General features: G+C 42.4%; 2 protein-coding genes across 7 annotated transcripts in view; both read right to left on the bottom strand.

The window, feature by feature from the left end:
* Nucleotides 1-1,058, bottom strand: part of Rrm2b (ribonucleotide reductase regulatory TP53 inducible subunit M2B) — a 30,995-nt gene extending 29,937 nt beyond the window's left edge. The window contains exon 1 of one of the 4 annotated variants that reach the window (XM_042672951.1): nt 978-1,058. Coding sequence is in view for 2 of the 4 variants with exons in the window: in XM_042672950.1 (XP_042528884.1) it covers nt 558-605 (48 nt within the window). In the remaining 2 variants the exon portion in view is untranslated. Of the gene's footprint in view, nt 1-240; nt 366-557; nt 781-977 lie in introns of those variants that run through there. The other 3 variants (XM_042672950.1, XM_042672949.1, XM_042672952.1) reach the window with 3 other exon arrangements.
* An 8,094-nt stretch (nt 1,059-9,152) lies between these two features.
* The window catches only part of Ubr5 (ubiquitin protein ligase E3 component n-recognin 5), a 123,520-nt gene continuing 119,639 nt past the window's right edge, over nt 9,153-13,033 (bottom strand). For all 3 annotated transcript variants that reach the window (XM_042672947.1, XM_042672946.1, XM_042672948.1), the window contains exons 58-59: nt 11,079-11,164; nt 9,153-9,769 (exon numbers count right to left, since the gene is read on the bottom strand). In XM_042672947.1, the coding sequence (XP_042528881.1) occupies nt 9,557-9,769; nt 11,079-11,164 (299 nt within the window). In that variant the 3' untranslated portion in view covers nt 9,153-9,556. The remainder of the gene's footprint in view (nt 9,770-11,078; nt 11,165-13,033) is intronic.

The raw sequence follows: 13,033 nt of genomic DNA, 5'->3' as shown, positions 1-13,033 counted from the left end.
AAACCACCAGGTAACCCTACAGATCGTTTACTCTTACTTTTGTTAGCACAGAGGAGAGAGAAAAAAAAAGAGCACTAGCACGTAGGTGGTACTTTGCATAAAGCACCTGCCTTCTCCAGAGGGAGGTATCACTTCCGCCGAGTTCAGTAAAGAAACGGACACCCCAAGGCTCAGCTAAGTAGCCTGGGTGAGCAACACTGGCCCCTAAGTCCTTCCACCTGTCAGCGCCACCCCACCCACCTGTGTCAATGCCTTTCTCCCCTAGCTCTGTCACAGTCCTCTCTGCTTGCCTCAGTCTCCCCACAGTGTCCGGGGCGCGTGGGGCGGCTCCTGGGGGCGGCAGGCCGCTCGTGCCGCTGCCCTCCCCGAGCGGCCCGCCGGGGCAGCAACCACGACGCCCGGGTGCCGCAACGGCGCTGCAGGCCTGCGCCCGGTCTGTGTCCGCGACGAACACCACATCCAACGGAAGTCCAGCGCCTGGCGGGTCCCCGCCGCCGCGGGCCATCTAAAGGCCCGGCGTGACCTGGGGCGAAGGATGAAGCCGCGGGAACATTTACCTCATCCGGCTCGGGTCTGGCCGCTTCCGGCCTTTCCGGGTCGCCCATCGCGCAGACTCCGCCAGAGCTACCAGAGCAAAGAGAACGAAGCGCCACAGGCTTCCTCCACCTGGGACCGAGCCTAGGTGGCTAAGGGGTCCTCGGAGCGCGACCCGCCCCCAACTCCAGGGACCCGCCCCGCGGCCAGGCCCCGGCCCCGTTTTCTCGCTTGCCCATTGAGGGAGCCTCTCTTCAGCGGCCTGGCACGCCCCACCCTCTGCCTCAAGAACACGCCCACCCCGCCGCGCCCCGCCCCCGCCGCAGGGACCCGACCACTCCGTTCTCCCCGCCTCGCCTCAAGGACCGCCCTATCCGGCAGGTCCCGCCCCCAAGCCAGAGATCCGCCCACTCCAGTAGGCCCTACCCAAGCCAGAGACCCACCTACTTCGTCCGGCCCCGCCTCGGGCTCCCACCGACCTCTTCCGGCCCGTTCCACTCCACTGAACTAGTCCACCCTCCCCACCTGCAGCCTGAGGAATTCTCCATCACACCAGTCCCTTGCAGGTGCTGCTTCCTTCCTGCCCACCAAAAAGCTCCGTAGCACCCCGCCCACCTCTCTGCCGGGGCCCCGCCTCCTGTCTACGTCACACCTCACTTCCCTGGCTCCGCCTTCCACCCACTCACGAGGGGGTATTTTTTGATGGGCGGGATGGGCCACGCCCACCCTCCCGCAGACCCCGCCCCCTCCTCGGCCGCTCCCCCCCGCGCCTCCGGTGTGGAGGTCAGCTCCGAGGACGCGGCTGCGCCTCGCGCTCTGCTCACTTAACCACGGCAGGTGTGGGCCTGCGGGGTCGGGGCTCCCCAGCGGGCGGCCCGGGAACACGGCAGGCTGCGCTAGTTCTCGCCTCCTGAGAGATGGCTAGTGGTTGCGGGGCGGCCCACTGGGTGACGGGGTGGGGCGGGGAGCCAGCAGGAAGAGACCACGGAGGAAAAAGCCGGGCTTGCGTCCCGTGTCCAGCCAGGCACGGAGGAAGCGGGCGCGGGCAGGTCTGCGCGCAGCCGGGCGGGAGCGGGGGAGCGCTTCGGAAGTGGTGTGCGCTCGTTGGAATCGTTCTAAGTGCTGCTGCCGCGCGTGTTGAGCTTTCACAGTGTCCGGCACTGCGCCAGTAACGCGCACGTTGTGTGCACCAACTGTTGGGTCTTCAGGACTTATTTGTGTGATTGACACTGCTGTTTCTCATTTCATGTTTATCCAGCTTAATAAAAGAAGTCGTCTCCGGTCTTCTTGCTAGTGTTCAAGGCCAGCGGTGACTGCGGGGCAGTGGTGACAATCCTGTGTAACTCCATTGACGCTCGGCCTTAGCAACATCTTCCTAGAAACCACAGCACCATGAGCGCCAAATGGAGGAAGAAGCAAATGCGCAGGCTCAAGTGCAAAAGGAGGAAGAGGAGGCAGAGGTCCAAGTAAACCGGCGTGTGTACCAGTTGAGGCCAGAGGAACAGAAATACGGAATGCCAGAGGCCAAGACACCAATACGAGTTGTTGGACTGCTTATCGTTGTCTACAATTTCCCAGTGGATCTAGAACTTCCCTTGCCAAGACCGTCTCCGAGAGACACCTACCTTGCTCATAACCAAGCAGCCCCTGATGGTTGTGTGCGCTGGACCTGTGACATTCTGGACTAGTGCTGTTCATAGTCGTGATCAGATGTCACACATGTACAATAAACCATCTCTTTTGCTATCGCAGCTGAAGGCATCACAAAAAATAATCCCACCAAATTTCCAATACCATGCTCTCACAGTATGCTAGCTACAATAGAAAGAAAATGAGTAAGTAAATAAATAAGGGACAGGTGGCTCATGCCTGTGATCCTAGTGACTCAGGAGGCTGAGATCTGAGGATTTGGATTTGAAGCTAGTCTAGGCAGGGAAGTCCATGAGACTTTCTCTAATTAACCAGCAAATAATGCTGGAAATGGAGCTATAGCTCAAGTACTACAGCTATCCTTGAACAGAAAAAGCTAAGGGACTGGTGCACAAGCCGTAAGTTCAAGCCCTAGCACCAACACAAATAAAAGATTCAAGATTTAAGTAGAGTGAAGCTGAAATATGAAGGGAACTTTGTCATAACTTCAACAACTTGCACTTATTTTATGGATTGCTGTCTGAAGTATGAAATTTTATTTCTAAGCTTTGAAAATGGCTGTTGGCTCATTCTAAAATCTAACCTAAAAAGAAGGGAGCCTCTTTGTGTGTGTGTGTGTGTGTGTGTGTGTGTGTATGAGAGAGGGGGGGAAGGGAGAGAGAGAGTGAGTACTGGAGCTTGAACTCAGGGCCTGCGCATAATCCTTGAGCTTTTGTGCTCAGGGATGGCAGTGTACCATTTGAGCCACAGCTCCATTTCCTACACTTTTGCTAGTTAATTGGAAACAAGACTTTTCTGCCCAGTCTGCTCCAAACCACAATTCTTGGATCTCAGTCTCCTGAATACCTACAATTATAGGCATAAGCTACCAGCATCCAGCCGAGTTAACCTTTCATAAAGAAACTACTAGGGCCTGGTGTTGGTGGCTCCCACCTATAATCCTAGCTACTCAGGAGACTGAGATCTGAGGATTGTAATTTGAAGGCAGCCAAGAAAAAATCATAAGACTCATCTCCAGTTAATTAGCAAAAAGCCAAAAGTGGAACTGTGGCTCAAGTGGCAAAGTGCCAGCCTGAAAAAAATCTCAGCAAGAGTGGGAGGCCCTGAGTTCAAACTACAGTACCAGCACCAAAGAAAAATAAAAGCAAAGACATGTAGCATCTATACATTGTAAAGCACAAAGGAAAATGTTCCCCAAATTTAGCTTTCTCTAATTTGACTGAAGCTGCTTGTAAAGTAAAACTAGCCAAAGAAGAGCATAAGACCTAACAGTGCAAAAAAATCCAATATAAGAATGCACCAACTGGGATGGGAAGGTGGCTCAGTGGTAGAGCGTTTGCCTTGCATGCCTGAGGCCCTGGGTTCGATTCCTCAGCACCACATAAGCAAAAAGAAAAAAGCTGGAAGTGACGCTGTGGCTCAAGTGGTAGAGTGCTAGCCTTGAGCTGAAGAGCTGAGGGACAGCACCCAGGCCCAGAGTTCAGGCCCCACGACTGGACTCCCCCCCCCCCCCCCAAAAAAAAAGAATGTACCAACTATAGGGCCTTATGTGAGAGAAGGGATGGGTTAGGAGTGATTGGTGACAATGTTGTCAGACACCTAGTATTCATATACTGTTTTGTAGAATGGGAACTTCTTTGCACAACTACTTAAATAATAATAAAAATATTAAAAATCCAAGATAAGAATTTACCAACTATGGGGCCTTATGGTTAATTTGAATATTGGATGAACATTTGGATAAGTCATATTGTAAACAAGCAATGGCCAAAGTGGGGGCGCTGCTTAAGGGATACTTGTAGTCACAGCTATAGGAGAGCAGGGAGCTTGTTAATTCCCCTCTTCTGGGGGCCACAGGAAAAGTAGAAAATGACAAAAAAAAAAAACAAAAGCCCTACTTCTTTCTTCACTTAAACCTTAAAATGCTGTACTTTAAGATAGTATGGAGCCGGGCGCTGGTGGCTCACGCCTGTAATCCTAGCTACTCAGGAGGCTGAGATCTGAGGATCGCGGTTCAAAGCCAGCCCGGGCAGGAGAGACCGTGAGACTCCTATCTCCAATAAACCACCAGAAAACCGGAAGTGGCGCTGTAGCTCAAGTGGTAGAGCGCTCGCCTTGAGCTGAAGAGCTGAGGGACAGTGCCCAGGCCCAGAGTTCAAGCCCCACGACCGACAAAAAAAAAAAAAAAAGATAGTATGGAGCCAGGCACCAGTGGCTCATACCTGTAATCCAGTTACTCAGGAGGCTGAGATCAAGGATCAAGGTTCAAAGCCAGCCAGGGCAGAAAAGTCTGTGATACTCTTGTCTCCAATAAACCACCAGGAAACCGGAAGTGGCACTGTGGCTCAAGTGATAGGTAGAGTGCTCGCCTTGAGCCAGTATTGATGCCAGACAGTGTCTCTCATTTCTGTAATCCTAGTTAATAGGCTGAGACAAGGATTGTGGTTCAAAGCCAGGCTGGGCAGAAAAGTCCGTAAGATCCCATCTTCAATTAACCAGCAAAATACCTGACTGGAGGCATGGCCTAAGTGGTAGAACACCGTTCATGAGCAGCAAAATGACAGCAAGAATCCCCCAAATTCAAGCCCCAATACAAACACACAAAATACTGGCAAGTTTCTGTCTTCCTTATTTGTATATTCCAAGATAATCCTGCTTGTTTTATTATTTTATTACTATTTTTATCTCGGTTGTGGGGCTTGAACTCTGGGCCTGGGTGCCGTCCCTGAGCTCTTCAGCTCAAGGGTTAGCACTCTACCATTTGAGCCACAATGCCACTTTTTCTGGTTTTTTATTGGTTTTCTGGTGTTTTATTGGAGAGGAGTCTCACGGACTTGAACTGCGATCCTCAGATTGCAGCCTCCTGAGTAGCTAGGGTTACAGGTGTGAGCCACCAGCGCCCAGCTGCTTGTTTTCTTTTTCTTTTGTCGATCGTGGGGCTTGAACTCTGGGCCTGGGCGCTGTCCCTCAGCTCTTCAGCTCAAGGCGAGCGCTCTACCACTTGAGCTACAGCGCCACTTCCGGTTTTCTGGTAGGTTATTGGAGATGAGGCTCACGGTCTCTCCTGCCCCGGCTGGCTTTGAACCGCGATCCTCAGATCTCAGCCTCCTGAGTAGCTAGGATTACAGGCGTGAGCCACCAGCGCCCGGCTTTATTTTTCAAGATACTCCAAAGACTTTATCAAAATTAACATTACCTAACACTCATCAAGAATGAGTCTTTCTGTAATTTTCCCCTTGACTTATACTAGTACTAGGTATTTGATACCTTGAAATAAACTCATTCACGTATGTGTATACTTTTAAATGCTTTCAGACTAGTTTTAACATCCGTAGGCTTATCAACTCTGGAGACTTTGCATGTGGTGTTATACTTCTCAGCCCCTGAATATGCATCTCTTAAAGTGCATGTGTCCCTGACTTAAATGAAATGAAGTAAGGTCAGCCTTGGGTGCTTTTAGATTAAGGCTCCTGATAGTTAATTAAACTCATTCATTTCTTACAAATTTTTAGACTTCGTATAATCATTTTTGTACATTAAATGGCTCCATCCTATTGATTTTGGATGTTTGCTGCCTTCCTTGATGGGAATTTTGCTTTCTAGTGCCTGAAGAAAGGACCTGATGAAGCCCTCTAGGAATCAAAACCTCTCCTTTAATTATGCTTGGATTTTGGTGTCTATAGTGAGAAAAAATGTTAGGGCTGATTTATTTCCACTCTTCTTGACCCCAATCGATTTCTTGGAAGTTCAGAGGATTCATTTTCCCATGGGCAGAATTTTTAAGGAAACATGATACAAATACAGGTATGTGTTCCCTAAAGGTACTAAACCAATATAAAGGTACTCATCACTTCTGTAAGCCATACAGTGCAAGTCCATTAGAAAAACTTCGACTCTTATGCTACATAGGAAGGAGCATAAGGCACTTAAAAATGTATTAAAGGCAAACTCATAACTCTCAAAGCTCATTAACTATTCCAAAAGCTTGCTAGACTAACAGTGTAACTGCCAAATTTCATCTTCAGCATTGAAGGAAGCACTTCAAATACAAATGCATTAACTAGATGCTTTTTCTGAAGAGATCTAACTTGTATCAGAGCTACCAATTAAAGGTTCCAGAATCTAGAAGCAATCAAAGCAGCAGTCTACAAAAGATTCAGGAAATTGAGTTGTTTTATCCTTAAGACATCTCATCTTACAGCAGCCCTTCATACCTATGAGGTAAGAAAAATGTCAGATATCCATTATATGCTTTTCATTTTAAGACCTTTGAACTAAGGTGGGTGACATGGCTGACTTTAGAAAATTGTACTTTCCAAAATAATGCACCCAGACTCTTAATATTAATTTTATTATTCTATCAACACACTTAGATGTAATCATACATTCCACCAAAGAATATAGCCCAATGTCTAGGAAAGCAGACTCCAGAATGCCTACAGATAAGCTTAACAATTTATCACCTGCTGCTGTATAATTTGAGCCAATTACCTAATCTGTGTGATTGAGGACAGTGATAAGATTAAAACAAAAAAAACACTAATCAGTTGGAATATTTGAGGAATTTGTGCTCATGCCTACTTATTTTGATGAAAATACTTTATCACCACTGAAGCACTTCTGCCACAACTGCATGACCAAAAATATCTTTCCACAGATTTTGAGTAGGAATTGCATGACTTTAAGGAAGCTTCCAACAGGAAGATTTATGTTCATGAGTAAAAAGTTTCAGTCACCTAGGATGCTGCCTATAATCATAGTGACTCACGTGGCAGAGATTAGAAGAATTAAGGTTCAAGGACAGCAAAGTCAGCAATGCCTATATCAACAACAAGTTGAGTATAGTGGCTCACATGGGTCCCCTAACCAGGTGACATGGGAAGCCAAGGAGGATTCCAGCATAAATGGACGCAGGTCCAGACAAAACAAAAATAACAAAAGAGCCTACAAGACCCTGAATAAAGGTAGAAGTGTTATCTGGATGGCATAACCACCAAAAGCAAGTGCTCCCTGAATTCAAATGCCATTGAAAACATTTTGAAGATGTCATGCTTCTACCAAAGGCTTTCTAAATCAAAAAAACATGTAGGTGAGTCATACAGTCTCAAAATCTCAATTTGAGTTTAAGCAGAGAAGTGGCTGGTTAATTTTAAACACACAAAAAACTGTATCTTTAATATTTGGGGGCAATTACTAAACAATGAAATTCTTTTGAAAGAACAGTTAAGTCAGTAACAGTAAGGCCATTATAGTGGTAGGGAATACTCAGATGATTTAGAGGGAAAAAAAGATGCTATAAAACTTTGAAAGCCCACAGTAAAGTTCATTCTTGGTCTTATCTTAAAATTAATTTCCAATTATATTAGATTTAATAAATCACTAAAGAAGGCCAAAAGAGAACTTTATTTTATATGATCTTTATTTTACATTTAGGACCTGTTTTATTCTTTACTTAAAAAAGACTCAGTCTGCTTTTTTCAAATTGCTACTAAAAGCATTTTAACCAAAATCTTGATTTGGGAAGACTTTATACATTGTGTTAAATATTTTCATTCTTTCAATAACTACTGAAAATAATTTCACAATTAGGGTTTCAAGTGTCCTAGTCATATCTAGTTTTTATTTAATATCAATTTTAAGATGTGCATACAAACGTTATAGTGATATTTAAGTTCTATGTCTTTCAAACTTTCAAGATGCTATTCAGTTCTTAATCTAATTACTATTTCATTTATTTAGAAATAGCATTTAGACTACAAATCAATGTCTCACTTTGACTAAGTTACACAGATCTAATACAATGTGTTCTTGAATAAGTTTTAAGTAATATAGTGAACTTCACTAGTACCATTCGGTTTAGTATTTTTAGTGTCAACAAAGTTGAGAGAATATCATGAGAGTCCGTCTTTTAAAGGAAGTCATATAATAAAAGCATAATGTCTTTGAACATGAAAACAGTACCTAACATGATTTTATACAGGAACTCAAGGACAGTCCAGAGGATTTTGCCCATTTTTTTATATGTGAAGTGTCTAAGTCTTAGTGATAACAGTGAAAAAGTGTTTCTTTCTATGTCACTGAAGAAAGCTGCTAAAAACCACAAGATATCCTAGTCCTAGGACTAGACATAAGCAGTGGATTATCAAAAAAGAACCTGTCATTTCATTTTCAGTTAACTTTTCTATGCCAAGTAACAGTCTTACTTCACTTCTCCCATTTATGGGAGAAAAAAAAAACCAGGCCTGGCCAGGTACCCTTCAAGATTCTCTGCTAACTGTAAAATGTGGACTGCTTTTCTTCTGTTTAGTATAGTCCATGTGTATATAAACTGTGTTTTTAAATCAAAATGTTTATGCACATAACCATATCAGTATATTGCCCTTAATTTAAAAAATGTACAACTATATAAATAAAAACTATTGTTTCCTCAGTGTTACTTGACATTTCTTCTATAATTTCTTTATTTAAAAAAGTAAATGTAACAAGGTACTTAAAAAAGGCTAGATACAAAAGTAGTTAAGCTGCTCACGAACATTTAAAACTTTCCAAAATGTATTTTCAATAATCATGGTTTTATAAAACATTTTACAGTTATCAGAAAGTGCCCAGGCTGAGTATACATAACTGAAAATAGCTTAGTACAAATGTCTAGTTAGAACTGAAGTGCAGTAACCTGACTAACTGCGTTGAAATAGGGATACAAAGGGGAAAAAAAGGTGATTGTGACTACTGTGCATTGGCCCCAGATGTACAAAAAAGTGCCCTTAAATGAACACATTACATGCAAAAAATCAGTGATATCACTTAATATTCTAGAACTCAATGCACTGAAAGTAAACCGCAATAAAAGTGGTTTTTATAGGTAAAAGTGATTTCATCTGTAAGATCTGAATGTTAAGAACTTTTTAAAAGTTCCACATACATAATACACGATTGCAGCCAACCACAAATTAAACACCATAAAAAAGTTAAATGAAAACACAGAACATACTTAATTTTTTATTTTGAAATTCCCTATTCCCACTATACAAGAACCTTTGCTGAAACTTTCCACAAAGGTAGCAGTTAATTTTCAGAACATTTTACATTTCCCACCCCCTCAGCAAAAAGATAAATCACAGTGTAAATTATGTTTTTCTGCTGTCATCTTTGGCTGGGGTTAGACCTAGAAGTTGTTGACTAGCAAACAATTATAGCCAAATGTTGCTAGTGCTTCTCAGGCCTTTAAGCAAGGAATGTTTGCAATTAATCTCTATTGAAGTACCACCCAGGGGATATGACAGCATTAACTTCCATAAACTTTATAGACAAATGGAAAAAAATCTACAAAATTAGCTAGGAATATTACACAGCAATACACACTTTTTATAGGCTACACAAAACCAAAATTCTTGGTTTTAATGGCAAGTAGCAATTTCTGTTTGAGAATCTGTTTAGAGGAGTAGAGTGGGACATAAAGGCGAGAAATACAAGTATTTGCAGTGGGAAGATGTTGGTCATCTGGTGGTCTTATTGTGATTGAGGGCATAGGTTGAAATCCTTCTTCACTGGCTGGTAATGAAGGGCTTGATGTCCAAAAGTAAACCTAAATAGAAATACAGCAATTACAATTTTGGCTTAGTTAGTATTTAATATTTCCTTGTTCTCACAACAAAGAGGGTGCACAAGGAAGAAAAAAGCTGACAAGGCCAAAGACCTCACCAACCAATAATCTCTTGGAAAAATAGTTTCCAGGGCTGGGAATGTGGCTTAGTGGTCAAGTGCTTGCCTAGCATGCAAGAAACCCTGGGTTTGATTGCTCAGTACCACATACATAGAAGAAGCTGGAAGTGGTGCTGTGGCTCAAGTGGCAGAGTGCTAGCCTTGAGCAAAAGAAGCTCAGGGACAGTGCTCAGGCCCTGAGTTCAAGCCCCAGGACTGGCCAAAAACAAAACAAAACAAAAAAAACCCAAACCTATAAAATTATTGTATAAGAAATTCTGGAACAGACTGTTTTTCAAGATTAATAAATGAGTTGACATAGCTGTGAATGTGTTTGAGGATAGATAGGTTTTTTACTGACTAGTAAATATTCTACTGCAATTAAAGTTTGTTTTCTAATTTGTAAGGATCTTGGGGGTGTTAATACTAAGTAGGACAGAAACAGCAGACTTTGAACAGATAACAAAATAGTATTGAGAAATTTTGCAAAGGCTTACCATTAGTCAAAACACATTAAGAATACCACTCAAAGTCTAGAGTTCGAACCTTGGTCCCACCAAAAACAAAACAAGGGCCAAACACACAAACAAAAAACAAGTAATGAGGAATATGTAAACCTTATTCATAAACTACGCAGATTAAGAACACAAATTATATATATAAAAAAAAAGAACACAAATGATCCCTTTATCTAAGATAGCCTATGTATTAGTATTTACATAGTATTTACATTAGTATTTACATTAGTATTTACATAGTAAATACTAATGTAAATACATTAGTATTTACATAGTATTTACATCAGTTATCAGGTTAACTGCCAAATAAACTGTTCAAATAACTTCAAATAACTGTTATTTAATGGCTCAAAAGTGCTAGACTAGAAGGCTGGCAATTCAGATACATGAAACAGAAGCTGTAAAATACTTCTCATGTGCAAAAGAAAAAAGAGTAAAAGTTCTGTATGTTGTAATACAGTAGGAAAATAAACAAGATGTTTTATTTTTGCCCTTTTACCTACCCCAAATTAAAATGACAAATATTTCAAAGCACAATCCTATCCTACACCGAATTTTAATATTCTTGGCTGGGGATGATACCCAGTGGTACAGGATATACTTAGCAACCCCCCACCCCCAGCAACACACACCCTGTATCTCCTCCTTTCACAAACTTTGTGAAATCTAACTTACAAGATCTTGTCGTTCTGTCATGCTCATCTTCTCTACTATAGACCAGAACCAACGCTTGAACTGTAAGAGCTTCTCAGCATTTTCTCCTAAGAAAGAATAATAAGATATTCAGTGCATTATACTTACTAGTTGTTGCATCTTCAAACATAATAAAAATAGGATAAGACACAAAATTAGTTATTGCAAATTCGAGTCTTGTTCCTAACAAAGGAAATCAAAGCATTTGAAAACTAAAGAGTATCTGACAGTCTACCCAGGATGACCAAAACAAGAAGCACATCATCTTTAAAATTTATGATTACATGACTTTAATATCGTTAGTGAGTTATGACCTTATGCCAGTGCTCAAATTAAGTTTATAAATAAAATGCAATTTAAAAAAAAAAATGCAGACTCTCCTCCTCCTTTCACTAGAGAGTTGAGAGAAATAGCAGATTCTACATTCTGAAAGGATTCCAGAAAAAAAAGCTTCCAGATGCCTATGCTGCTGATGTAAGCTTTAGAGGCAGCTTCTTAGAATTTTTGTAAATGAGGTAATTTTCATGAGAACTAAATATTACATTAAAAAGTAGTTCAGGGCTGGAAACGTAGCTTAGTGGAAGAGTGCTTGCATAGCATGCATGAAGTCCTCAGTTTGATTTCTCAGTACCACATACACAGAAAAAGCCAGAAGTGGTGCTGTGGCTCAAGTAATAGAGTGCTGGACTTGAGCAAAAAAAACTCAGGAACAGTGGCCAAGCCCTGAGATCAAGCTCTAGGACTGGCAAATTTAAAAAAAAAAAAAAAACTACCACCAGACTGGGAAGGTGGCTCCAGTGGTAGAGTGCTTGCCTTGCATGCATGAGGCCCTGGGTTCGATTCCTCAGCAGAAAAAGCTGGAAGTGGCACTGGTGGCTCATGCCTGTAATCCTAGCTACTCAGGAGGCTGAGATCTCTGAGGACTGAAGTTTGTAGCTAGCCCAGGCAGAAAAATCTATAGGACTCTCATCTTCAGTTAACCAGCAAAAAGCCAGATGTAGATGTGTGGCTCAAACAGGAGAGCACTAGCCTCCAGTAAAACATCTAAAAATGGGAAGCCAGAGTTGAAACCCTTAGTACTAGCACAAAAAAGAAACTACTACAGAACAATCTAAACATGGTCAAACACAAAAGAAAAAATAGAGAAAACGTACCCAAATTTAACTTTCTATAATTTGGCTGAAGTTGATTGCAAAAAAACAAACAAATAAACAAAAAGGTAAAAAATAGTACCTTTGTGTCATCCTGGACTGTAGTATATATCTTGGGTATAGTATGTGATAGTGAACTTTTTGGAGATACAAATGCTTTACTGTATAGTCATAGAGTTGGAGGAATGAATGACTAGCAAATGAAAGAGTGCGTGAGTGTGTGCGTGCGTGCTTCAACTCTGGGCATAGGTACTGTTCTTCAGCTCTTCAGCTCAAGGGTAACGCTCTGCCACTTTAGCCACAGCACCACTTCCCATAAAGCTTTTGAGCTGGAGGCATGGCACAGACACAGCGTGCCAGCCTAGCAAGCCCAAGGCCATCAGTTCAAACACTACTGTCAGAAAAAAAAAAAAAAAGATAGGGGGGAGGAGGAGTAGGCTTTTTCTAAGAGATTACTAATGCTTCTCTTTTTTTCTAGATTTTCCATGTGTGAATGCTGTTGATGTCTTTACAAATGTGTGATCTGAGTCTAGCTCTACAAAGCAACATGATAGCAAATTCTTTAGCCTTTACAAAACCTGTGTAGATAAATCATTTGCTCACTGCACAAGCACACACAAAATGTTTAGTATATTTTTTCAAAACCATTATTATTTTTTGTCTTTCAGTCAGCTTCAACTCTGTGCCTGGGCACTGTCCTTTAACTCTTCAGCTCAAGGCTAGCACTCTACCACTTGAGCCACAGCGCCACTTCCAGTTTTCTGGTGGTTAACTGGAGATAAAAAT

Source organism: Dipodomys spectabilis, unplaced genomic scaffold (assembly GCF_019054845.1).
Source record: "Dipodomys spectabilis isolate Male_0828 unplaced genomic scaffold, ASM1905484v1 ptg000783l, whole genome shotgun sequence".
Classification (NCBI taxonomy): domain Eukaryota; kingdom Metazoa; phylum Chordata; class Mammalia; order Rodentia; family Heteromyidae; genus Dipodomys; species Dipodomys spectabilis.
This window is presented reverse-complemented; position numbering and strand designations above follow the sequence as displayed.